Below are 27584 nucleotides of genomic sequence, written 5' to 3'. Positions count from 1 at the left end.
ATTTTCCTGCAGCTGAAAAAGCAAATGCGCCATCAGAACCAATGAAGTCGCCCCGGAGCGTCAATTAATTTTTATTGTTGTTTTATAATTTCACGAAAAAAGATTTTTTCATTCAATTATATGATTTTGATTTTCTCACTCTCTTGCAGGAACATGTTTCTGAATATAGAAATTTTTACACATGCACATCGAGAAGAGTATTATTCTGTTATTTGACAAAATTTCTTGTTATGGAAAACTTCGACTTTGCGAATTCTACTTTAACGTCAGAATTTTGGAATCCAAAAAATTCAAATTTCTTTCATCAAATTCAAAATTTTGTGTTCAAAATCAAAATGTCTAGTTTCAAGGTAGAAATTATTCAGAAACCAGGGCCAGAGTAATCACCAATTGTGAAAGTGTTTCTTTGACTTTCAGTGCCCCATTGCAGTTAATTTTATTGAGATGATGTCGAGTGATATTGTGGTGAACATTTTCGATGAATGGTGTAGACATAGATGAATATTTCAGAAATTTTGCATATTTATTCATCGCTTCCGTACACCATTACTGCTTATTAAATAAAAATAGACAAATATTGAACAGTTCTATGGCAAGTGTAGCTAATATTGCATCGAAAAATGCATTTTTCTTTTCAAGTGAAATACGTTCTCTGGCGGCACTTTGATGTAGATCAATCTAAAGAATGTCATCTGGTAACAGAATATCGAACTACAATCTGGCTAACAAGTTTATTTTTTCTGTTCCGTGTCACAGCATATGCTGTGTCCGTGTTAAGAGTCTTTTCTATAAGGGTATTGTGTGACTTTTCTCTATGTCCTAACCTTGAACTTAAAAGCCGTCAATCTCATTTTGACAGACGTCAACCCTTAGAAAAGTACCATATTTTTATAGAAAAATTATTCTTTTTTGGATAAAAAAGCTGATGTGTAATAAAAATAACTTCTAAAACGACTATGCCGTTAGCAAATGCAATCGAACCATGGAAAATTCAGCACGGCGATACAGAGGTTAGTGAAAGAAAATCAATTCAACAATCTTTCCTTGGGGAAACCTGTTGTTTCACTATCTTTTCAAGCACGCGTGCTATAACTTTTTGTTTTCATAACTAGTTTATTCATTTTGCAGCTTCTGGAGTATCCAGGTCCCTAAGAATAGTTTCTGTACGTAGACGATTTCATTTTCATTTTTTGTGTGGCACCACCTAGGCACTCACTTCTAAAATTTTAGTTGCATGTACTCTTATTGAGAGATTGAATATATCTGCTGGTCAAATGAATAATACACCTTTCTTATGCCGTTTTGCTTCTTATAGATGTTTCACTTTTGATTTTGTTGGTTCTAATTTGCTTGGTGATTTGTGGGTGAACTTTCACAAAGATACATACAGGTTGTTACACTTTAGTCTTATTGTGAATTCTTCTAAGCTAGCAAAATTCATTTCAATTTCTGATATGATACAATCATAGAGTACGCAAACTAACAATACAAATTAATTTTAAACACCTAAGTAGAGACATAATCTCTTTTATTGTTTAATTTTTATGAAAGAAAATGCCTTTTCAACATACCATACATTTCCCAGCATTACATACAGCATACATACCATATAAAAGAGGACTTTTTTGGAATAAAAAAGTGTTATGATTACTGGGCAGAAGGTGATCTTTTTTCTTGTATTATATGACTTGTGTTCTTACTTTGTCCATCACATTTCTATTTTTGAAAATATAAGATGTTACTTCATACACAGATATGAAGGTCAATATTTTGGAGGGTTTGAAAATATCTCTGGTAGACAGCTGTTTCAGCCTATTGAGCATCTCCAGTACCGGGCAAGTGGTCCTCGATTGAAGACAAAATGTGAATAACCAAGAAAAGTACTTGATAAAAAACTGCATGAACGCAAGCAAGATATAAGTGGGACCACCTATTGGTGTGACACCCAAGTCAACTTGCCAAGTTTTTGTCAGTGTTGGTGGTTTGATCAATCAACTGACAACTGCGGCAGCAGAAATTTGGGAAGCTATTGATTTATTCATTTGGTAGGAAGATTCTAAAAACCAAACATAATATACATAATATTTCATGCTATATAGACTAACATAGTAAGGCTATAGCACATATATACATATAGGTACACATAAATACATAATATATACAGAGTCACTTACTATCTATTCTATTGTGATACCTTTCATATAATCAGTCAAATCTTTTTTTAATTGAAACAGGTTTTTATTATTCTTCACATTTTGGGGAAGTTTGTTATATTCAATGAGGCCTTTATATAATTCTATTCTGGAATGCCATCGGAAAACGAATCTACATGTTTCTAGAAATGATATGAAATCTAGAAAGGTTAATACAGTTAAGCTGCTGGAAAGTAATTCCATGAAAAATCAAAAGATCAATCCCATATTGGTTTCAAACTAAGAGCCACCGGTAAACAGCTGTTTCAGCCTATTGGGCATTGTCAGTACCAAGCAGTCGGTCCTCAAGTGAAGACAATAGGAATGTAGGCTTTCACGCCTGGCGTCAATGTTATGATTGGTTTCCGGGTTTTGCTGTGATCTTCTTTGGTTATAATCCCCAAATGTTTCAACTTCAATTGCGGCAGTCATCTTCAGTGGGGTGTTCGAAGTATTCTTCTTGTCGTGTCAAATGTTGACATGTACGCCATGGTAATCGAAAAAAACAATGAACAAAACCCTGACATTAGATAGAAATTAGCGTACTTTTTTGGTCTTGGCTCTCCTGGGCTCTTCCATTGGGACGATTGCACTTTGGTTTTGGTATAACCATACCATATGGTATGGTATAACCATATACTCATGAATTGTCACCAGTTATGAATCTTTTAAGCAAATATGGATCGCCGTTGACGTCATCCAACAATTCTCAAGTGATGCTTGTGCTACGGTTTTTTTGGTCACAATTCAGCAATTTTGAAAATCAGAATTCCTTCAGTTGTATTGCCAATTGCATATGCAGAAAATTTTCTGTAAAGATTCCTGCACTGACGCCTGTCGGATATAATCCAACGCCCTTCGTGGTATTAGCCAGGGGAGTAGTTGTTTTCTGATAGGCGTCAGTCCATTAGCCAGCCGAGACTGGCTTGAACGTTTAAAGTTAATTTTTTTAGATTTGTTTAGTGCCAGTCTTCAAGCATAGCCCACTGATTAATAAGAAAGTTTTTCTTCCTTATTCAGAGTAATCGGGCAAATTACGGATATGCAGTTAGTTAGTACCTCGTCCACTAGATGGAGTGACATTTTTTTGTTCGCTCCAACTTAGGAAAAGGAATGAAATTTTCTGAAGGAATTCCGATTTTCAGTTATGGAATATCATTGACTTTAGTTCGATGATGGCCACTATCTGGCACTGATGAGTGGCTAATGACCCTAAAACCAGTCTGCAAGTGTGCCCTATCCAAAATTGAAGGTCGACTCTTTCAGTTGTATTGCCAATTTCATATGCAGGAAATTTTCTGGGAAGATTCCTACACTGACACTTGTCGGATATAATCCAACGCCCTTCGTGGAGCCAGGGGAGTAGTTGTTTTCTGATAGGCGCCAGTCCATTCAACCGACTGTGTAGGTATATTCAAGACTGACTTGAACGTTTAAAGTTTAATTCCTATAGATTTGTTTATTGCCAGTCTTCAAGCATATCCCATTGACTAATGAGAAAACAATAATTTGCATTGGAAGTCAGAAAAAATTAAAAACCATCCTAAGTAACGATGTTATTGAAAACAAAAATTCGAAACCTACTTTCAGTGGAAGTATGTGGTTTCAGCTTCCTTTGTCCTCACAGAAGTTTGTGACTCGGTGAATAAAATAGTATATACCTACTGAATTATACCGTATTACAGTCACATTGGATTTTTACTCTAACGTATCTTACATGTCATACAGAAAGTCACTTCTGATTATTGAAACTACTTCTACACTTTAAAATATCGTAATGGAAGTCCCTCAGATCCACCTTGGGGCCGTTATTATGTACTATTTTCACACATGATCTACATGTGCATATGGTCTTGCCATTATGTTTGTGAAGAGAAATTATTTCATTTTATATTTCGTCCTTCCTTCTGTGCTAGAAATCGCATAAAAGGTAATCCTTAGCTTGCATCGGTTCAGACTCTTGAAGGTTATTTACACATGGGTTTGACATTGGGGTAGGAAAAACCTACTTCATTTCACAGGTAGATGCAATAATCTGAAATCATCCAAAGCAAATGACTTAATGAAGTGTACTACAAGATGAAGGTTATCCAAATTCTGATTAGGGAAAGCCTAATGTTTAAGTTAGTAGATAAAAAACTTAATAGACCAAATGCCTTAGAATGAGAATGAAATTTTATCATACACAAAAATTAAATAATTCTCTTTATTCTGGTTTGGCTTTGCTAGTGTACTGTAAGAATACAATTACATAGACAATTGGTGTCACTGCTTTTCAAGTTTGAAAGCCGTTGATTTTTGGAATTTCTTCCTGACGTTTCGCTGGCGCGAGTGGCAACTTCTTCAGAGGTTTAACCATCATGGCTTGCTGTCCGACAGCAAGGCTTTCAAACTCGAAAAGCAATGACACTGAAAACCTCAGCCGTGAAAGTCTAAACCGTTTTGTTATAGATAATTGGGCTGAAGATTCGTAGGCTAACATTGAAAAAAAATTTTTTGATAAAATGATGCATCATCCAGTTTGAGTAGAGCTTTCACATACCCAAATATTCATGTTCTAATAATTCGACAGCTGTGAAATTTATACACGTGTCTTTTGTAGGTTAGGGTTTACTAAAAATCATATGTATCGCCATCTGTGTGTTAGCCTACGAACTTCTCAACACATCTAGTATTTGAAAAGTCAACTCCAACGTGGTTCTGCTAGCTTAACAGGGATTATTTCAATTAAATTTCTCTTGTTGTTCAAAGATAATGGGAATAGAAGCTAAATGTCCCTACAATGGATCGTTTAGTTGCTAAATAAAACGAACATTTCCAGAATAACAAAGGGATGAGGGGGCTAAAATTGGGCATGCAATTCATTATTAAGAGTTGTTCAAAAACAATAATACCGAAACTAATGAAGATTTCCATACGGATAATTTAATCAGATTGTTTCCTATATTATCCATCCTTACACCTACAGTCCATATTGTGACAGTCATCCTACATTTTTTTCAATATTTAACTAATCAGTTTTCAAACAAATACAGCAGCGGTGTTACAAAATTCCATCGTTACCGTCCATGAGTTGTCCTTTTTTTAGAGAGGTGGTAGTTGTGGCTGCGTATCAGAACCTCCACTTCCCACCAGGACTTCCGAAAGTATCCGAATAATGGTACTGGCTCAGATGAAAGTCTATCAGTGAATCAGAGTATTTTGGAGTTATGCGAGATTTAAAAGTGAGTGACGTAGAAAATCCATGTCATCTGAAGTGGATACTGTCGGAAGTGGATGTCGTGGAAAAGGGCAATCGGAAGCGGATGTTGTGGGAGATGCACGTCGCCGGAAGGAGATTTTGTGGGAAGTGGAGGTCGCAGAAAGTGGATGACACGCGAAATGGATGTCGTGGTAAGTGGTGATAGTGTGAAATTCGTCTTGAGAAGTGGATGTTTTTGGACAAGTGGACGGATGACGTGGAATGTTGATGTCCCAGTAAGACATGAAGATGGTGGACTGCTTAGTAGACTGCTAGATAAATGAAATGATAATTATTCAGTCGCCTTTCAGATCACAGAAATAACGTCAGGCATGTTACAGACAAAACAATCGTATCTCCAAATAATACAGACTCTACATAAATAAAACATGTAGGAAAGTAAATATGCAATGAGAAAAATACATGTAAAAAAGTATTCACATAGTATCAATGAAACTAAATTAAGTTGTCTATGATAGTCGTTTATGTTGTTTGAATATTTTCATTGAACAACACAAAAATAAAATTTTTATATAAGTATAAAATATCAGAACTTGCAATTAAATATATCTATTAAATTCTATCTAAAAAAAATTGAAAGAAAAGCCTAGGTTACTTAAATTTGTATGTATATCAATATGATAATATAAGGAAATATTATTCATTAATAAAATCTTTTATTGATTATTTTGCGTATGTACATATATTATAGTTACCATAAACCAATTGTTACTTTTGTAACATACACAAAATTAGTACCATTTTCAAGCCACGTGCTTGCTGGTTGGATTTTCATAATACTGTCGACAGTATATGTCTGACGCATACTAAACACTGAGCCCGACGAGAGAGGAGGAGCCTGCCTTCCGCTGACGTATGCGTGAGAGAAAGGGAAGCCAGATAAACTGGCGCCGTTACACGTTAGGTAACGAAGCCGTTTACTCTCCCATGAGAAGTTATCACTTGAATAAATATTTCGAAATTTTATTTCGAATATTCATCTCTCCTAGTTACCTCCGGCAAGCATTTACCAGAAACTACTGTGTAGGTAGATAAGATAATTAATTTTATCAAATACTTTGACAATTAATAACTGGCATGGCACACTACTGGCGATATAATTAATTTCGTTTGTGTCTTAAACTTTTAACTCTCTCATTTTCAAAGATGCTCTTCGTATTTATTATACAGGGTGTAACTGAATAAGTGTAAAACATTTAAGGAGGTGATTCCTCATCGAAGAAGAGATAGGATCTTTCATATAAAGAAACTTCATTGGAGCATCCCTTGTTAAGATACAGCCCCTTGAAGGGGGTACATAAAATTTGTATAACAATTTTTTTCACAACCACTGAAAAAGTTACAGTATTGAAATTAACCTGACGTTTTGTACTACCAAAAAGACACTTAGCCAGTAATTTATTTGGTTTACTCCATGCAACAAAACATTATTTTACGGACAACTACAGAGATATATCGTCATAAATGCGAACTGAATTTATTGTTATTTTGTAGTTAATACCTGCATTACACGATTGAAGGGTAATAAACAAAACTAATGTATTAATAACAAAACATACAACATGTAGAAATCATAGTAAATGTTCAATATGTCTTCCTTCAGACATTACGCATGCATCTAGACGTCGGCGCATTGAGCAACGTATTCGCTCGAATATTCCTGGAGTCTCTCTGATTACCCTGCACGTATCGATGATGCGGTTTCTTAAGTCCTCTACATAGCGAACAGGAGTACGATAAACCAAATGCTGTAAATGGCCCCAAATAGAGAAATCGAGAGGATTGAGATCCGGGGATCGAGCGGGCCAGTTCTGTTGTCCTTCTGGACCTATCCACTGATTTGCATATGTTTCAGTTAAATTCTGACGTGCTACTTGACTAAAATAGGCGGGAGCCCCATCATGCATAAAAAACATATCCCTTCTGACGCCCAAAGGAACTTCCTCCAGCAGTACTGGATGCACTTCTCTTAAAAATTGAACGTATGCCTCACCATTTAATCGAGGAGGTAGAAAATGAGGCCCAATTAAATCATCCCCAATAACTTCGAGCCACACGTTAAGAGAAAACGGTTCTTGATGGTTAGTTTCGACAATAGCGTGAGGGTTTTCATCGGCCCATATGTGGTAATTATGAAAATTATTAATCTCGTCCCGAGAAAAACTACATTCGTCTGTGAATTCTATCGTCTTCAGAAAGTCACAATTTCTTCTAATCATTTCCAGCATCCAATTGCAAAATTCAAGACGGTTCGGAAAGTCTCGCGGTAACAGTGCCTGTACTCGTTACAGATGGTAAGGGTATAAGAGTTGTTCCTTTAAAATTCAAAATACCGTCATATGATCAACATTTAGCTGGGAAGCAATCTTTCTAGTACTGGTAGTAGGTTGTTCTTCAATCAAATTAAGTACTGTTTCCTCAAACTTTGGTGTTCGTACTTCTCTATGGCTACCACAATCCTGCGTTCTTTTGTCGAATGAACCATATTCTCGTAATCGTTGATGAAGTCGAGCAAATATTCTATGTGAAGGATGCTGCCGTTGAGGATACATTTCAGCATATCTTCTAGAAGCTTCTAACCCATTCCCCTGCGACAGACCGTAAACGTAATGCATATCAGTCATTTCCTCATTTGTGTATGCCATTTTAATAACAAGTGAATTATTAAAGTAACAAATTAAGAACAGAACAACACACAATTAGTATTAATTTAATTTAAAAAATTCACAAACTGACAGCGTCATACCAATTTAATTGTCACTATCGCTAATAGCGACCTACTAGATACATTAGTTTCGTATTTTCTCATTTATGAGGATGTATCTCTGTAGTTGTTCCTGAAATAATTTTTTGCTGGGAACTGGTTTGTTTTGGGCAAAAAACCCAAGAGACATTTTTAGTTTAGAATGAAACAGATTATCGGAAATAAATTTTTAAAAGGTAAACAAATAATAAGACAAAAAGTTACATTGGAAATAAATTTTAGGGGTTGCGTTTTCCACCCCTTACAACCATGGGGTAAATCAAATAAATTTCTGGCTAAGTGTCTTTTTGGTAGTACAAAACGTCAGATTAATTTCAATATTGTAACTTTTTTAGTGCTTGGGAAAAAATTGTTATACAAATTGTATGTACCCCCTTTAAGAGGCTGTATATTAACAAGGGATGCTCCAATGAAATTTCTTTATATGAACGACCTATCTTTTTTTCGATGAGGAATTACCTTCTTAAATGTTTTACACTTATTTAGTTACACCCTGTATATTTACACATGTTAACGCTTTTCTTACAAACATTGAATTCCTTTTTGTTTGCAAAGCGCCATAAAAAAGAAGACTATTGTATAGCTTCAATAAAAATGTAATCTTTGAAAAAATACTTTGCTAGTCAGCTCAAAATAGAATTTAATGATTTTCTATGTTAATTTTTAGTCACAGTCTGGTGATGTTGATGAACAAGCTGCCGCAGATGATACTGGACCCAATGAGGGAGAACATGAGATCGAGTTGGGGGAAGTGAGTATTTATGTTGAAGCAGTTAAAAATACGTTCGGGTTACTTGCAGAGAAAAAACAGTTTAATATTATTGGGTTTATGCTGTTGAAGAACAATAGCAAATATTTCTTTAATTCTTTGAATTATTTTCTTCTTCTTTCATCTATTGTTTAATGAAATATTTTCCTCTCTAGATAGATCATAATTCAATATTCAAATATCATTTTTTTACCTATACTGCCTGTCCAAGATAAGGAGGCCTGGCATGGGGAAAAAATAGGTTAAATTATGCAAAAATTAAACACTTCAGAACTTATTTACATGACAAAGACTAAACTCTTTCATATTTTGCGTTGAATAAATAAGAATAATTTAGGGAACGAACTGAAACTGGTCGTGTCAAATAAAAAAAAACTTAGTAGAAATCAGACAAAATTTATTTTCTCTATCCTATATGTCTATGAGTACTTTCTAATTTCGTATATGAATTTCTCAGGTCGTCAGATATGGCCACGAGAAGGCAGATCCTTCTCAGTTCGAACTCCTCAAAGTTCTCGGAGAAGGATCTTTCGGTAAGGTGTTTCTTGCAAGGAAAGTCGTAGGCAACGACGCTGGCACCCTGTACGCTATGAAGGTGTTGAAGAAAGCCACATTGAAAGTGCGGGATCGTCATCGTACCAAAATGGAGAGGAACATACTGGTGGAAGTGGAACATCCTTTCATCGTCAAGTTACACTATGCCTTCCAGACCGAAGGGAAGCTCTATTTGATTCTGGATTTCCTCAGAGGCGGGGATCTGTTCTCGCGGCTGAGCAAAGAGGTTAGTTTTGTTGGTCCACTGCATTACTCTGCATATTACTGGGTATTATTGAGGTTGTTGGCTGTGTTTTGCAGTTTTATGTTTCATTTGTAACTGTTACAGACATTTTAAAAGCGATCTTTGAGTGAATGAATCATTAAAACATCAGTAATTTCATTAAAGAAGAGGTTACGTTCTGAATTTCTTTGCCAGAACTGAAATCATTGTTATTTGTGCTTTCTCATATAATGTTTTTCATTTCAACTGTCCTTAATATGTTAATTTTTTTTTAACAATATTTTTATTTACTTCTTTAGGTTATGTTTACCGAGGAAGACGTTAAATTCTATCTGGCAGAACTTGCACTAGCCTTGAACCACTTACATTCCTTAGGAATCATCTACAGGGACCTAAAGCCTGAAAACATACTGTTGGATTCCGATGGACACATAGCTTTAACAGACTTTGGTCTTTCCAAGTTGCCTTTGGAAGAGGGAAAGGCCTATAGCTTTTGTGGAACGGTGAGTGGAATATCTATTTCATCATTTCGATTTTCAAGAAATAATTAGACTTTCTTGTAGAATTTATTTTACTGAATATTTATTTACCTGTTGATATCGCAAATCTTTTTTCACTTGAAAAACGGAAAATCCCCTATGCGACTTATGTGATTATAAATTAATGTAAATGAAAATATATAGCATTAGCTATGTAAAATAAAACACATTTAGTTGCCAATTCCTGTCTATTACAAACACACACTCACATCATTCTATTAAACTACTATCAAAATACTGTACGAGGGTTGCCTTTCATGTTTCGGGATTTGGCAACAACTGCATTTTTGAGTACCCAAAACATTGATTTGATGAGTCATCCGCCGTATATTCCTGACTTGGCACCGAATGACTTCTTTTTATTCCCGCACGTAAAAAGCAAACTGAGAGGTCAACGTTTTTTGACACCTGAAGAAGTTGCTGCATTCAGAATGCATGTTTTGGAAATATCTCAATCAGAGTGGCAGAAGTGCTTTCACAATTGGTTCAAACGCATGCAAAAGTGTAAAGATCGTCATGGGGAATATTTTGAAAAACAATAAAGTGATTTTCAATTATTAATATTTGTTTTTGTTCTCTGATCCCGAAATTTAAAAGGCAACTCTCGTATATGCTTCGTAACTTGTTCTTTATGTCATTATTGAAATAATTTATATCACTTTTATAATTTGTTCATGGAGTTCAACAAACTATTAAAATAACTACAGATTTATTAAATAAAGTATCATGGAAATAATTCATAACAGACTACTATCAAAATAATGTACAAGTGATCTATAGCTTGTTTTCTCTACAAACTACTTACAATGGAAATAGTTTTACAATGATCTACAGCTTGTTTACTATAATAAAGTACTATCAAAATAATTTACACCTACCATATTGTCCTATATCTTGTTTACTGAACTGTAATAACTAGCACAGAGTACTATCAAAATAATCCACAAACGATCTATAGCTTGTTCTTGATATTGAAGAAACTATCATAGAAGCAATTTTGCACTAATCTATAGCTTTGTCACTACATTAAAAAAGCTACTGAGAAAATAATTGATAACTGGTCATCTTCTGCAATATGCTAAAGTACTATTGAAATAACTACCATAATAATAAAATTTTGTTTATTATATTAAAAAAAACACTATCAAAGTATTTTTCAATTGATTTATAGCCTGTTTGTTATATTAAACAAACCATTATAAAAATGGTTAATAAATGAGCTATAGCTTGTTCACTGCATTTAACAAACTACTATGAAAATGATTTTCAGTTGATCTATAGCTTGTTCACTGAATAAGGTTGCTATAAAATCAACTTGTTTCAAGGTGGAATACATGGCTCCAGAAGTAGTGAACAGAAAGGGGCACACTTTCGCTGCCGACTGGTGGTCTTTCGGGGTCCTCATGTTCGAAATGTTGACAGGCGCCCTGCCGTTCCAGGGTTCTGATCGCAAAGAAACCATGACGCAGATCCTGAAGGCGAAGCTCGGCATGCCAACTAACCTCAGTCCGGAAGCACAGAGCCTGTTGAGGGTTTTATTCAAACGAAATCCAGCAAATAGATTAGGTATAATCAATGAGCGAAATAGAAAAGACTGCAAGAGATGTGAATGATTTGACTGAAATAACAGTGCGAGAGTTTTGTTGATGGAGTGATATTAGAAAAAATGTTGAAATTGAGAGAAAGGGGGAGGGTAGGAAAACCGAACGAGGAGAGATTCCAGTTTGAGTTAGTTTTGATTTGGAGGGTTTTTTGAGAAAAATATAGAGGGAAGGTGTTGAGGGGAGGATTGAGAGGAGGGTTGGGGGAAAAATCAAAGATAGTTTGGAGAGAAAGTAGAAAAGAGTTGATATAGAAAACGTAAACCATTTCTAACTGGAGAGAGTTGAAATGGTTTAGGAAATAAAAATGTTTCGACTGTCCCTTTCCCAGAATCTTAAAAAAAAGAACATATTGCAAAATGAGAAGGTTTTGTCTGAAATAATAAAAGACGACCGAGTTACACTTTAGTGATCAAATATCGCACACAGAGAAAGAATAATGAGGCAGTTGTGAAGAAAAAAATGTTATATGTCAAATTTTATAATTTTGAATGTGAAGCTCATAATCTCTTTCTTTTTGAGTTTGCTGAAGGTTGCTTCTAAATGAACAGGTGCGGGTCCAGCAGGAATTGAGGATTTGAAGAAACACGAATTTTTCGCCACGTTGGACTTCAATGCTTTATTAGCCAAGAAGATCAGGCCTCCATTCCAACCAGCGGTGTGTGGACCCGAAGACGCATATTTCGATACTGAATTCACCAGCAAAACTCCTAAAGATTCACCAGGAGTTCCCGCCAGTGCTAATGCTCACGAGTTATTTAGAGGGTAAGACATTTATGTGGTAACCCTTGTTAATAGTAATGATCATACATTTCCTTACCTAATCCAATTTGAAGATGAAGGGGTAGTAAGTACTAAAAAAGGTGAACCTGACATGGCCGAAACTTTCAACCTTTATTTTGTAAACAGCATCCAACATAAAGTCCAAGGTATTGAGAATTCCGAACCATGGTTCAATTTGGATAATAATTTATATTTGTCCTTCAGCACCTTCAGATTGATTACCTTAAGAGATTTGAATGATATAATTGTATCATTAGATAATAAATGTAGTATCCATGAAATCTTGAATTCTAAAATGTTAAAGCAAGCATTTGATACAGCTGGTCATGCAATCCTCAATCTAATCAATACATCACTCCAGAATGGTCAATTGTCCGAATTATTAAAAATAAGTACCATTATACCCATACCTAAAGTTACAAACACTATAAAAGCAAGTGAATTTAGACCTAATAATACCTTACTGCCAATAAAGTTCTAGAAATAGTAGTATATAATCAATTATTAGAGTTTATTGACAAAAATCAAATCATGTTTAGCAATCAATCTGGTTTTCAAAAAAAACATTTTTGTGAAACAGCACTACAGTTATCATTAACTAAATTTACTAATGAAACAGATAAAGATAAATATGTTGTAGCTGTCTTTTTAGATTTCAAAAGGGCCTTTGCAACAATTGATAGAAGTATTTTGCTTCAGAAGCTGAGAAGATATGGGATTGGCGGGATAGGAAACAGAGAGTACGTGTGAATGATTATTTTCAATCATATATAACAAATCACACAGGAGTGCCACAAAGTAGTGTGCTTGGTCCCCTATTATTCATTCTATATCTTAATGATATTCAATTATTTACAGACTGAGTTCTTCAACTTATTTGCAGATGATACCTTATTGGCCTGTACTGGAGTAAATTTAGAAGAAACTGTTGGCAGAATGAATAAAGTTCTAGAGAAAATAGAAAGATATTTGAAAACTAATAAAATGAAACTTAACGTTAAAAAAACAAAAGCAATGATAATTACTACTAAATTCAAATATCAAATAAATACAAACAACATAAATATAAAAATTGAAGATGAACGTATAGAAATAGTAACATCAGTGAAGTATTTGGGATTTCATCTTGATAATTGTTTATCATTTGACGACCACTTCAAATAAATTGAAAAAAAGATTGCAAAAAAATTATATTTTTTCCAAAGAATCGCTAATAACTTATCAACAGATACAAAAATTATAGTATATAAATCAATAATCCAACCCCATTTTGACTACTGTGCATCTATTTTATTCTCATTTAATTTGAACGAAGTGCAACAAATACAAAAACTACAAAATCGAGGAATGAGAATAATTTTAAAATGTAATAGGTATACACCAATTTCTACCATGCTATCTGCCCTACAATGGCTCTCAGTATCCAAAAGATTATTCTATTGTTTCGTGGTTTTCATTTATAAAATATCAAATAAAATGACCCCACCATACTTGCTATCATTAATGACTTTCAATAAGGACATTCATCACAATTCTACTAGGAACAACAGTCACATTCATATAAATAGAACAAATACAAAAAAAAGTATGAGCAGTTTATTTTTTAAAGGTTTTGTCGAATTCAATGATTTACCTGATTCAATGAAATCTACTCTATCATTAAAGATTTTCAAAAGCGAATTGTTAAAATATATTCATGATGGAAATTGAAAAATTTCTTTTTGTTCAGTTCAAATTATGTATGTATATAAAGTTATAATATTTATATAAATTTTGTTGATTCTATTATATTAGCTAACCTGTATATTAGGGAATCCTAATTTAATAAATAAATAAAAAAAAGTGGTTACCAGTCTGACATAACCTTATAGTCATTCATTCATATGTTTATCCAGCGGGAAAACCCAATTTACAAAAATATAAACAAAATATCAAAATAAATATAAAATTTGATTTGAAACTCGATAATTTGATACAAAAAAATATAGAGATAGCAAATTAATTCAGTTATAAACTAACATCTTGAAAGCTATAAAATCGTTCGTGGTCTAAATATTATTTTGAAAACAAATGATTTTTTAAATTTTTTTTTAAATCATTGAAAAGCTCAGGAAATATCATGCAAATAAATAAGTGTATGTTTTTTAAATAGAATACTTGTATTTTAAGAAAATAATTGAAAAAATATGCTCAAATTTTTTTTATCAATTGATTAATTATTCATCATCTTCATCACAAACGAGTCTCTGTGATCAGCTGTGATGGTGTCATGACAACATAATTCAGAGTGGGGACGAAGTGAGAGAGTAATAGATAGAGAAAAAGTGAAAGAGGAATAAAAACCCGGAGAGGGAAATATAGGTATCACACAGCTGCACGCATTAAACCTTATCTACGAATTTTTGTTATTTCGGGTTACGGAAATCGTCAGATTATATATTTTTCGTTATCCTTGAATTATTTCCTTCAAAATAAAAAAAATTAGTTACGCTCGAGAATGTCGAAATGACGTTATTTTTGTACAACTTTGCTGCCATTCCCTTTCTTTACGTCACTCTCAAATTGTCAGATTACTGGAATATACACTTTGTAGCATGTAATTAACTCACCTTACCTTAATCTGCCGCGCTCGAGAAATTCTGGTGATCAATTTTTTTTTACTAATCTGATCCTTTATCCTTCACGGGCGGCCTTATATATGAGGCTCATTTGGTGGAGGTACTAAACCGAGTACAAGGTATCCCCCTGTATATTAGTCTGCAGCGCTTTAGTAAATCCTGAAATTCCCGCTTGGGCTCCCCTATGATAAATATTACATTCCTGAAATTCCTATTTCAATTTGAATATTCATTATTCATTAGAAACAGCCGAAACTGTGAACATATGTTAGAGACGAGTGTACGAACATAAAAAAATTGCTAATTGAATGTATGTAGCCCGCGAAGTTTGAACATTCATTTTCATTTTTGAACAGTTGGTTAACGGAAAAACAGATTTTAAAACAGACCTCGTATATGTAAAAGAACATGTTTATTCTTAGATTTATTCGGTAACAAAGAAATTTTGCTATCTACAAGTTTGAATTCATATTTTATTTCAGGTTTAGTTTCATAGCACCATGTCTTCTAGACGGTGCAATCGTACCTAAAATGATAGACGTTCCGGTGAATTCTATGCGTACATGCGACCAGAACTTTTCAGAGGACTACGTTTTGATGGACATTATCGGAACAGGCAGTTATAGCGTTTGTAGGTTAGCCAGACACAAAACAACAGGACAGCAATATGCGGTGAAGGTAACACCGTTTGTTACTTTTTCAATATTTATCTTGATATTTTCGAATTTCGTCCCATTTCAGATCATTAACAAATCGCTGTGCGACTGCAGAGAAGAAGTTGAAATCCTCTTGAGGTACGGCAAACATCCTGGGATTGTGTCTTTGAAAAATGTCTACGAGGATGAGAGTAAAGTTTATCTGGTGTTGCAGTTACTCAAAGGAGGGGATTTATTGGACTATATGATTGCAAAGGTAACTCGGAAAGTTTCCTGTATTGCGTGAACACCTATTTTCATCCTTCATCCTTGAATCCTTCAAAATTCACATTTGCAAAAGTTTTTGCGCATAGAAAAGTGATTACATATGTTCAAATGCCAATAAAACTCCTCAAGTTATCATTAAAAGAATACATGTATACTGACTTCTTCAAACAAAATTCATACTTGAAGTTGACAGATTTTTTGTTATACTGAAACGCTTTCTCAGAGCTTATTGACGTCACTACTTGGTTTTGAAAATCTCACATCGTTTTGATATTGAATGTGATATATTTTTGTTGCTGCTCTGGAGCAAAATAGAATCATTTATCTGGCAACAGTGTGCTGAATGAAGAGATTCACTGTCATTTGCACAAAGTCAGTTTTAGTTTTATGAATTTTTGATGGATTATTTATTGGGTACTAATAAACACTGTGAATGTGTTATCTGTCCACCATAATAATAACCTGAAAATGATCTATCCTGATAAAAACGTATGGAAATTCCATATTTTACTTATTATGAAAGATTGAGGTAAGTTATCAAGTTTAACTTCCCGTTAAACTTGATAAACATATTGAACATTCATCAAACGAATCCTTACGAACGAGGATTGTGACACAAGTGTTTTTTTATTAGTCAGATGAATTTCACCAATTAATCATGAAGCTCTCAAATGACGTCACTAATTTGTTTACAGTAAATCTGAATAATACTTTTTTTGGAAAACAGTAACGATGACCGATGTATTGTAAAACGAAATATCTTCTTATGTATTCATTTACCCTAAATACTAACAAATTTTTCATTTTTTTAACCATACCAAATCACTATTCACAGAACAAAAATAACGAGGCCGAAATACTTGTAAACCTTCCAAATTCAAACTTTGTTTTCATGTATATAACCTCAATTAGCTTTCACTATATCTGACAGTTGACAGGAACTCATCCGGTTCATCGGCTCCGGTTTTGATGAAATTGATCAATGTATACCAATGACAAAAGTATCAGTATAACAGACTGCCACTTTCTATAAAGAGTTTGAATTTTGGATATAGTAAACAACGAGTTGGGAAGAAAAAGAAAGTGTTATGCTGATAATGTTATCACTTTCCATCATGAATCAGTTGTGGTTAAACACCCTGCTGCTGTGGCAGACCTATTTGCCCATCATTTTGCAAATTCTGCTAAAACGGCTATTTCCACACACTTAAGTAAAAATCTAACATTACCTTGTACAACCAGTACGAATGTTAATATTGTACACTCATTTGAGAATGGACCGATTATTGAAGCTGAAATTCATGCTGCATTGAGATTAATGAAAAATAAAAATTTGAGTGGATCAGATGACATGTCAATACCAGTTGTTAAAGAAATATTTGACGTTATTGTATCTCCTCTTATTTATCTAATGAATTAATCCTACATGCTAGGCTACTTTCCAGAAGAGTTCAAGAAAGCTTTAGTCATTTCTCTTTTTAAAAAAGGAAATAGAAATGACCTGAATAACTACCAACAAATTTCATTACTTTTGTTCTCTTTCGAAATTGTATGAAAAAGTGGTGGCTACTAGAATAGTGAATTATTTAGAGTCAAATAATATACTATGTAATAATCAACATGGATTTAGGAAAGATCGTTCCATAGAAACCGCTGCCTATGAATATCTCAATAACATATACTCTGAAGTTGATGCCAATAGTTTTGTAATTAGTATTTTTTTTGATCTGTCAATGGCATTTGACACTCATCAGATTTTCTATATATAAAGTTAGAGAGGCTTGAGTTTACACATAGCATACTGACTTGGATAACATCTTATATGAGTGGTTGGCATTTGACAAATATAACAATATTGTGTCCAAGGAACATGATGTGACATTAGGAGTTCCTCAGGGATCAGTACTGGGACCTTTACTTTTTGTGGTATTTGTTAATGATCTCTCAGAACATATTAACAATTGCCACATAACTATGTTTGCAGATGATACCACAATGACAATCACTGGGTCTACACTGGAAGATGTATTAACAAGAGTCAAAAAGGTTATTGATAGATGTACGTCATGGTGTGAATGCAATCACTTGATATTAAATACCTCCAAAATCTGTTTTGATGAAATTTTATAACAGAAAAAATAACATTCCTGATGGAGTTGATATTACTAATGGAATAGCGATGTCACATGATATCAAATTTCTAGGAACCATGTTAGATGAATCTTTAAATTGGGATCTACTTATTGATGCAAGAAACTTAATGCAGCATTCTTCGTGATTAGGCAGATCAAATTGTTCGTAGATAAAAAATCTGTTCAGTATATATTTTACAATGGCATATCCGCATATTTCCTTAAATATAATGTCATGGGGATGTGGTAGAGATCTTAATAGAATATTTGTTGCCCAAAAGCGCATTATAAGACTGATTTTTGACATGGATTATCGTGATAGCTGCAAACTTATTCCTGTAAGGGAAAATATATTATCAGTTCCATGCATATATATATTCAAATGTGTGACTTATGTAAGAAATAATCTTGCATCTTTTGAAACGAATGGTTCTACTCATAATTATCATACACGTCATGGTGGTATGTTTAGGATACCCTCGCACAAATCAAATAAATTTAAAAATTCTCCAATATACAATGCTATCTCACTTTACAATAAATTACCTGATTCAATCAAGGAGTCAAAATCATATAAAATCTTTAAGAATAATACGAAACTTTTCTTAATAAAAAATGTTTTTATAGTTCCAAAGACTATTGGAGTGATAATTCCTAGAAATAATTCCCAATGTAATTTATATATGCATTTATTTTTAAATTTTAACATTTATATATTAGGTGCCGTGTTTTATGTTTTTATATTTTATCTTTATTCTTCAATTTGTTATTCAAGTATGACTAACTATTATTTTTATTCTCAATATGTATATAACATATATTACAATTATTGACTTACCATATGTACATCATGTACCGATAATGGTTAATAAAATCATTATTATTATTATTACGTTCAGTAAGAAAGTTAAAAACTTATAACTGGACAAATGTCCAGTCATAAGGAATATTTAGAGAATACTTTCACAGAAGAATACTAAGATTATTCAATAATTTTACATGTGTATCTTTTTATATGCAAATATTGATTTAAATTTTTTTATGCATGAGTGACGCACTGTAAAACGTGTGTTTTTTATTTCATTTTATTAATCATTGACCTACCATATATGCACAATGTATCACCAATGGTGAATAAATATTATTATTATTATGAAATGGATAAGTTGAATACCGGTGAATGAAGGAACAGTCTGATATAAGTCCAATTAAATCGATGAGTTGTTCATTGAAATAGAAACCCATGTAACTCTACTGAGACCCTAGTAATGACTGAATATAAACAAATTTGTAATCTTGATATGTGTAATTACTTACAGAAGAGGTTATCTGAGCCGGAGTCTGCGGCGATGCTGAAAACTCTGGCCACCACAGTTGCCTACTTACACGAAAACGGAGTCGTTCACAGAGATTTGAAACCAGCGAATATTCTGTTCGCCTCTGAAGATTGGGCTCTGGATTCTGTTACAATCTGTGATATGGGTTTCGCCAAACAGGTAGGACGTACGAAGATATTATTAACCAATATGAATTTTTGTATTCATATATAGAGCAGTTCATTGCATTTAATATTTCATTTGTCAATATTGGAAATCAAGGTACTTAACAACCACATCTTAACACAAAAAAAGTTCAAGCAATTCATCAAGTCACTAATCAATAAATTTATGGTCACTCGATCACAACTAGATTTCTGGAATGATTATAATCATTAAAAATTGAGATAATAAATTTTTGCAGTTGTTCATACCTCTTAGAAAATGAAACTTTTCTGGTTCTGTCATTTGGATGATCTTTTATAAGTGTTCTTTTTTAGTTAAGGGCGGAAAACGGCCTATTGATGACACCGTGTTATACTGCGAATTTCGTGGCTCCCGAAGTTTTAAAACGCCAAGGTTATGACGCAGCCTGCGATATTTGGTCTCTAGGGGTAATTCTGTACATAATGCTCTCTGGAAGGTGTCCTTTCAACACGACGGCCAGCAATAGTCCCCAGAAGATCCTGCAAAGGATAAGCTCGGGAAAACTGGATTTACAGGTAAATTTCTTCCTGTTTTGATAGTAATATATGATTGCTGAAGATCAGTTTTGTGGAAAATACGTACTTTATTGGCTGCGTCTTTCAACTTTTCCCAGCAAAAAATTGAGTATTAATTAAAAAATGAAAAAGAAAAGGAAAAAATCCAAGTTAACTATCGGGTCAGTGGTCCCACGTTGGGCGCCACATTTTAATGACGTACCTATCATTTGTGAATTCAATCAACGGGGAATGTTACTCCTGACGAAAATCAAGTAGTTTTCATAAAAGAGCTCTAAAACAACGTATTTTAAACTTATCATTTCAACCTTTTTCTTTAAAAAATTATTGAAATACTTAAAAAAAGAGGAATGAAATAATGCTTTCAACATTTAAAGGGATTCGTTTCTATTGCACCATTTGGCAACATCGGACAATGAAAATAAAGGACAATGAATCTGTTACCTGTATGAGACAAACAAAGATGACATATTTCAGAGGCGTGCTGTTCTGTTTTGTTCTGTTCTAAAACAGCATTTTAAACTAATCATTTCAACCTTTTTCTTTAAAAAATTATTTAAATACTTTAAACAGAGGAATGAAATGATGCTTTCAACATTTAAAGGGGTTCTTTTCTATCGCACCATTTGGCAACATCGGACAATGAAAATAAAAGACAATGAATCTGTTACCTGTATGAGACAAACAAAAATGACATATTTCAGAGGCGTGCTGTTCTGTTTTGTTCTGTTCTAAAACAAAGCATTTTAAACTTATCATTTCAACCTTTTTCTTTAAAAAAATATTTAAATACTTTAAACAGAGGAATGAAATGATGCTTTCAACATTTAAAGGGGTTCGTTTCTATCGCACCATTTGGCAACATCGGACAATGAAAATGAAGGACAATGAATCTATTACCTGTATGAGACAAACAAAGATGACATATTTCAGAGGCGTGCTGTTCTGTTTTGTTCTGTTCTAAAACAAAGCATTTTAAACTTATCATTTCAACCTTTTTCTTTAAAAAAATATTTGAATACTTTAAACAGAGGAATGAAATGATGCTTTCAACATTTAAAGGGGTTCGTTTCTATCGCACCATTTGGCAACATCGGACAATGAAAATAAAGGACAATGAATCTGTTACCTGTATGAGACAAACAAAAATGACATATTTCAGAGGCGTGCTGTTCTGTTTTGTTCTGTTCTAAAACAAAGCATTTTAAACTTATCATTTCAACCTTTTTCTTTAAAAAATATTTAAATACTTTAAACAGAGGAATGAAATGATGCTTTCAACATTTAAAGGGGTTCGTTTCTATCGCACCATTTGGCAACATCGGACAATGAAAATGAAGGACAATGAATCTATTATCTGTATGAGACAAACAAAGATGACATATTTCAAAGGCGTGCTGTTCTGTTTACTTATGTTCCGAGTTCCGGGACATTCTGTGACACATGACATTTTGTGCACCTAACCTATCTTCCTCTATATAAATAAATAACAAAACAACTGTTATTTATGTGGCTTGTGGTGGTGGTATTGAACTATAATTTATATTTTGTCTTAATTTGACACTATTGACATGATTCTTTTTTTTCTAGCATACTACTAATCTGAACTCCGATCTAGCATTCTAGGCGCTGTTGCCAATATGTGAATTAGAAACAAATCCCTTTAAAAATTAAAACCCAACATTTGAAACATCAATTTGACTACTTTTCGAAGTTAATTTGAAAAACTCATGAATTAAACTCAACTTTATTTTGTTCAAACTTGTATTTGCTGAAATAACCCAAATTGAGGAACATTCCCGATTTGAATGTTCTGGTTTTGAGCTAGAGCTGCCTGATCATTACCAGCAAATATTCTTTTATGACTCACCTGTGGCAAATTTTCGTATACTTGCCATGTTGCTGATAGCAACTTATCCCATCATTGCTAACTCTATAGTCGAAGCCAAGCTTCGATATTGACCGCCAACGAGATTCGTCCCCTGTCTTTCATTGCAGCTTCCACTGCATGGCAAGTAGTTGAAAACCAGAGCCCAAACAGCCTAGAACCACTGATGAGACCTATGGCGGATCGAAACAGTGCCGTTTCATGTTGTGCTTGAGCTCTGCCTTACAACTAGTTGTCTTACAGTGAAAGACAGGACGGATCTCGTTGGCAATCGATATTGAATCTTGGCTATGCAACTGACCGCCCTGGGGAGCCTCGTTTGTTTTTGATATTCGAGGATTGAGTTCTCTGTCGATCCTATAGATGGCATATTTGTAAGGGGAGATGCCATCGCACTTACTTACAAATTAATTGAGTCAATTTTTTTCTCAACTGAGGTTGAGAAATGAACTGCAAACAGATTCGCAATTTCCTGTTTGTCAGAATTTTTGTGTTGTTCATATACATCAAATTTTTTCACTTTTAGAGTGGGCGCTGGTCAGGAGTATCAAGCGATGCCAAAATGCTAGTCACCGACATGCTCCATACCTCGCCCCAAAGGAGGCCGACCGCTGCGCAAATAGTGAAAAATAATTGGGTGTGCACGCAAACGATGTTATTTTACCAATCACGGACTGCTCCAGTGGGAAACAGCCAGAACCGCGACGTCCACTCGATGAGCGAGTCGCACCTCAAAGAGACCGTCGAGGCTACTTTCCGGGCTATCGCCACTTCCCCGCAGATAGCTCACTTGGGACCTGTGGCAATGTCGGAGCTCGCCCGGAGACGGTTTAAAGACAAGGCGCTGACGAGGGTGCGAAACGAGGCAGGAGGAGAGTACTAAATAAAGGAAGTTGTGGAGGAGAAGTTTTCGCCGGATGGTTTGAGGAGGTTTATAGAGGTTAATAAAAAATGATGTGATAAAACTAATATTTTTACCGTTGGCGAGGATATCACAAATATTTATTATTGTTAATAATAATTTCCTCCAGTAAGCAAATATTTTATCATGGGTGTACTTGTCTGTGTATTTATATTTTTGTTACTCTGTTTGTTTTCCTCTTTACATTTCTGAAACAACATTTTTCCAAAATTCAGTTGTTTCTGGAATTATTGGAATGTTGAACATTCCTGTCGGAATTAAAGATGAAGTATGCTCTCTGACTTAATGTTGAATTGTTATATGATCATCGAAAAAATCGAATTGAGACAGATTTGATAAACAAACGAGGTAATTCTTTCAATATACTAATTTTGGCACACCCTTGTATATCAAACTCTAACTTGTCATGCTGTTATTTTGAATTATGGAGGTTAAGGTGTTAGCACTAATGAACCACTCAGAAGTTGCCAATCGTAACGATTGAAAACTATTGTCTACAACTGTCGAGCAGAAGTGAGAACTCACTAGTGACTTTTTCATTGACATTGGTAACATTATAAGAATCAAGTGGCTTATCATTGGTGAAATAATTGTTAAATCCTCCCCATTAATCGTTTGAATTGTCTTCAGCACTTGATGTATTGGACGTCCTATCAAAATCACCTAAAGTCTTTCACTTTCATTTCAAAAGTAAGAGTGGTACTGTGGTCAAGTGGTTCTGAAAAGATAACTCGTTCATAACTTATTTCAACCATGTAGTGACTTTAGTGACCTGCTTCCAACAAATGTAACATCATATAATAATCTAGTTTTTTTATAATTGAATTGTGATTATAATTCGATAGTGACTTCGAACATACCGGTTTAATGCGACACCTCAATAGAAAAATGAGGTAAAATTAAACTAGTAGTGCAGTTATACATTTTCACTGTATAACTCTAAAGTTCACTAGTGACTTCATGATATCCAATAATTATTATAGTCACTTGAGTCACTTGTTATTAGTGGCTTATGATAACACCAAGTGACCTTGTGATAATAGCACCAAGTGACTTCATTCAATTGAAATACATATATTGAGTTGGCTACTATTATGTTACCTCCACATAGTCTTTGAAATGGCTAAATTGTGCAGTTTTCTCATTGTGGACAGCCAGTGATTTCTTGGGAAACTTAAAATGAGTTATATATGAGAAATAAATACTGCAAGTGAGTTCAATAAACTATTTAATAATTTTCATTTATATTTTATTCATTGTTTGTTGGTTGTTTAGTTGTCAACTCACTTATAACTAGGAAATGTTTAATCAAGTATCAAAATAAATTGAGTATGAAACTTGTAATCATTATGCCCTGTTGACAATCACTACTTTTATGAAAAAAGATCTGTCATGTAATTTCTAGGCAAGCAAAAACGTATACACCTCAGAGGTGACTTATCATTCACACATATTTGCTTATTATGATTCTTAATTCACTAAAAACTACATAAAAACCACTTGAATGGTTTTCATTATATTAATCTGCAAGTCACTATTAGTGACTTGAATAATATCACTTCAACGATATTTTAATACGTTTTTCAATATTTTATTTTCATTTAATCCTAAGTTTTTCATTTGTCAGTGTCAAAAAATAATTTTCACGAGTAGATGATATATGAGGGTTTACCATAAATTATGGAAGTTCATTTGATTCTTGAATTTTTGAAATTGAAATAGATAGTATGTTATTGGGTGTGGAGATTTCTGTATGAATCTATATATGTCATTTGCTTAATCTGGTCAACCGTATGAAATATTAGTTTTATTCAAAAACTTCTGGTTCCCAGAAACCCGATGAAATTATTTTTGTTCTTCAGACTCTAAGAGTTGAAAACTTCTTTGAAACTCCATGGAAGTATATAGTAACTTGATATTATTCAATGATTTGGGGTGTGTTACAATGAAGTACCAATGAAAGTTTAGAATTGATGATTGGGATAGAAAAATGTCTCATATTTTGATACCGTTATAATAATCCAAAGTTTTCTGTCAAGAACACCCTCTGTTCCAAGTAATTGGAAAATCATCAGTATTATTTAAACTCATAATATAAAAGAATCATGCAGACCAACTCGGAAAGAAAGCAGGTTTCTAGCTGTGAGATTTCATCGTGGTTGGAAATTTTGCTTGTGGCTTAAAAAAAATCACTCTTCTACTACTGATTTCATGAATTTCCAGCATGCACAATGTCTAAGTAGTTGAAAATACTTTTGCAGGAGATTCTCATATTAATTTTGAAGATTGTATCGAGACATTCATATCTCCCAACACAAATGGCAAATGACTGCCGAAAAACAACTAATTGCCCGGCTAATACCTCGCTATATATTGAATTATATCCGGCAGACATTTATGTAAGATACCTCACAAAGATTAGTCTCTCAGTCTCGCTGAAATTAATCAAGTATATCACCAGTTTCGAGGTATTACTTGTCGTCACTGCAAAGATCTGAACCAAACATCAGTGTGCCTAAGACTCTATTCATTTCAACGCGGTTCGACTGCATGTATGAAACCTTCGTCCAAGCTCCATCTCGTTCACGACATGGAGCTGTTACTAGTTAACAAACTTTCTCTTAGAAGGATGTTTCATACATGCAGTTGAGTAACACTGTTATTTGGGTCGGATTTTTCATGGATTGACGAGAGATAATACCTCGAAACCAGTTTGTAGGTGATCTACTCCATTGATTTCTCAGCATGGTCGTGCTGCTGGGTGAATGAGAAACATCTGCAGCAGACTAAACTCTGTGCATAAATAACTGTTGGATATAATTCAATATTCAGCGTGGTATTAGCCGGGGAAGTAGTTGTTTCTCGGCAGGCATTTACCAGAACCTACGGTGTAGATACGTTGAGAGAGATGAATTTTTCCAGATTTTATTTCGTGTCTATACAATATAGGCACGTCTGAAGAAGCTATTATATAGCGAAACACTTTTTTCGTATTTGTAAAACTGTGCAGTGAAAATCTAACGATGAAGTGTTGCTTGAATACATCGTTCTTCACTTTTCGAGGCACCTTTTTTTTACTTATCTGCTAAAGAATTTGCCCTCAGAGAATCATTATTTATGTTTTTTGGCTCGGTTCATATCATTTTAAGTGTATGTGTGAAATTTGGTATTTTTTGACACAATAAATAATAATTATTAATAATTCAAAGTCTGAAAACTGACAGTGGTTTGAAAAATTGAATCCAAGACAACCGTTAAATCAACTGTCATATATTTATTATATTTCTGCAATCTCCGCTGGGAAATATCAGTAGTAGAAAAAATTCAAACATCACATATTATGTCTTGCTTATTTTGGCAATACCTTTCTCACGTTGGAGCCCAATTTAGTATGGTTCAAGTGAAACCGCCCTGAATTACCTTTACATGTGCCATAATAAGCATAATTTCCTTTGTAAGTATATCAGCAACGTGTCATTGCTTTACATTCTACAACTAAATCCTTTTTGGTTATTGTTATATTATTTTATCAAGTATTGCAATATTTCAGATGTAATATATTTTATTATTTTTTGAAACGTTTTTTTTTTTATTTTTTTTAAACAGTGTTTTGATAAAGATGGATAAATTGTATAGATGCGATGTTTGAGAAAAGCGATATACAACCAAGGCATAGCAGAATTGAAGGAATGTGGTTTGACTTTTTAAATTATTTCAGAGGAAATTAACTGAACATATATATTCAAAAAAGGAAATTTCAATAGTGATATCGGGATAGTTTTCCCGACAGTTGAGGTCATTCCATTGGAAAAAGAAAAACTATGTTTTGTCCAATCTTACAATTTGAATATTTTCAGTTCAAGTTCACTCTACAAGATAATAACCTAATGAACTCCTTACGTTTTTTGTAAGTTTGGTATTTCTGAGTGATGTTTTTAAAAGCAATTTCGTCGGACATATACCTAGGTACATATTTGGAAATATTTTCAAACCAATAGATATGATGCCACCATTCTAGCTATTGTTATATGAAATAAAAATAATTCTGGATGTTGCTAACATATATACTTGAGATTTCCAACCCAAATTTTCTATTGTATCGTCATCATTTGTAAAATTGGTCAGTGAAGGCGTTCATCAAAAAAATTATTATTGTTCTCACACTAAAATTGGCTCTCTATAATAGGGAAATGGATTGAATACTACTGGATTTTTTTTTATCCCAACACCAAAACCATTATTTTTCAACACCTTGACATGTGTTTTGATAATAATAATAATAATACTTTATTTCCGTGTAGATAATATACATTGTATAGGAATTGTCAATAAAAGATGATCACTTGGTGATCATCTTCAAGAGGAAGAATAAACA

The 27584-nt window shown here is 33.7% G+C and overlaps 1 protein-coding gene across 3 annotated transcripts; it reads left to right on the top strand.

Moving 5' to 3' along the window:
* The first annotated feature begins 817 nt into the window (after positions 1 to 817).
* Positions 818 to 26787, top strand: S6kII (Ribosomal protein S6 kinase II). 3 transcript variants are annotated; one of them, XM_023158780.2, is made up of 12 exons: positions 822 to 1010; positions 1129 to 1163; positions 8886 to 8969; positions 9445 to 9768; positions 10065 to 10268; positions 11630 to 11870; positions 12457 to 12670; positions 15789 to 15984; positions 16048 to 16218; positions 19681 to 19857; positions 20178 to 20399; positions 22814 to 26787. In XM_023158780.2, the coding sequence occupies exons 1-12, from the start codon at positions 983 to 985 to the stop codon at positions 23168 to 23170; spliced, it is 2253 nt and encodes a 750-aa protein (XP_023014548.1). In that variant the 5' UTR covers positions 822 to 982; the 3' UTR covers positions 23171 to 26787. The 3 variants fall into 3 exon arrangements, with proteins under 3 accessions (XP_023014549.1, XP_023014548.1, XP_023014547.2); XM_023158781.2 differs by lacking the exon at positions 1129 to 1163 and having other exon boundaries at positions 818 to 1010; XM_023158779.2 differs by lacking the exons at positions 822 to 1010; positions 1129 to 1163 and adding an exon at positions 5329 to 5585.
* The last annotated feature ends 797 nt before the right edge of the window (positions 26788 to 27584 follow it).

The sequence above is a fragment of the Leptinotarsa decemlineata genome, unplaced genomic scaffold (assembly GCF_025532065.1).
Source record: "Leptinotarsa decemlineata unplaced genomic scaffold, Ldec_3_MD MMD2_tig00001621_RagTag_RagTag, whole genome shotgun sequence".
Taxonomy (NCBI): Eukaryota; Metazoa; Arthropoda; class Insecta; order Coleoptera; family Chrysomelidae; genus Leptinotarsa; species Leptinotarsa decemlineata.
The sequence above is the reverse complement of the archived record's forward strand: the minus strand, read 5'-3'. Positions and strand labels throughout refer to the sequence as shown.

What these genes read in the sequence shown, in the direction of transcription:
- S6kII (XM_023158779.2), top strand. Translation starts at nt 5,469, where the DNA reads ATGTCGTGGAAAAGGGCAATCGGAAGCGGATGTTGTGGGAGATGCACG. An exon ending in CCTATAGCTTTTGTGGAACG is followed by an intron (nt 10,269 to 11,629) that starts GTGAGTGGAATA and finishes ACTTGTTTCAAG; the next exon opens with GTGGAATACATGGCTCCAGA. An exon ending in AAATCCAGCAAATAGATTAG is followed by an intron (nt 11,871 to 12,456) that starts GTATAATCAATG and finishes CTAAATGAACAG; the next exon opens with GTGCGGGTCCAGCAGGAATT.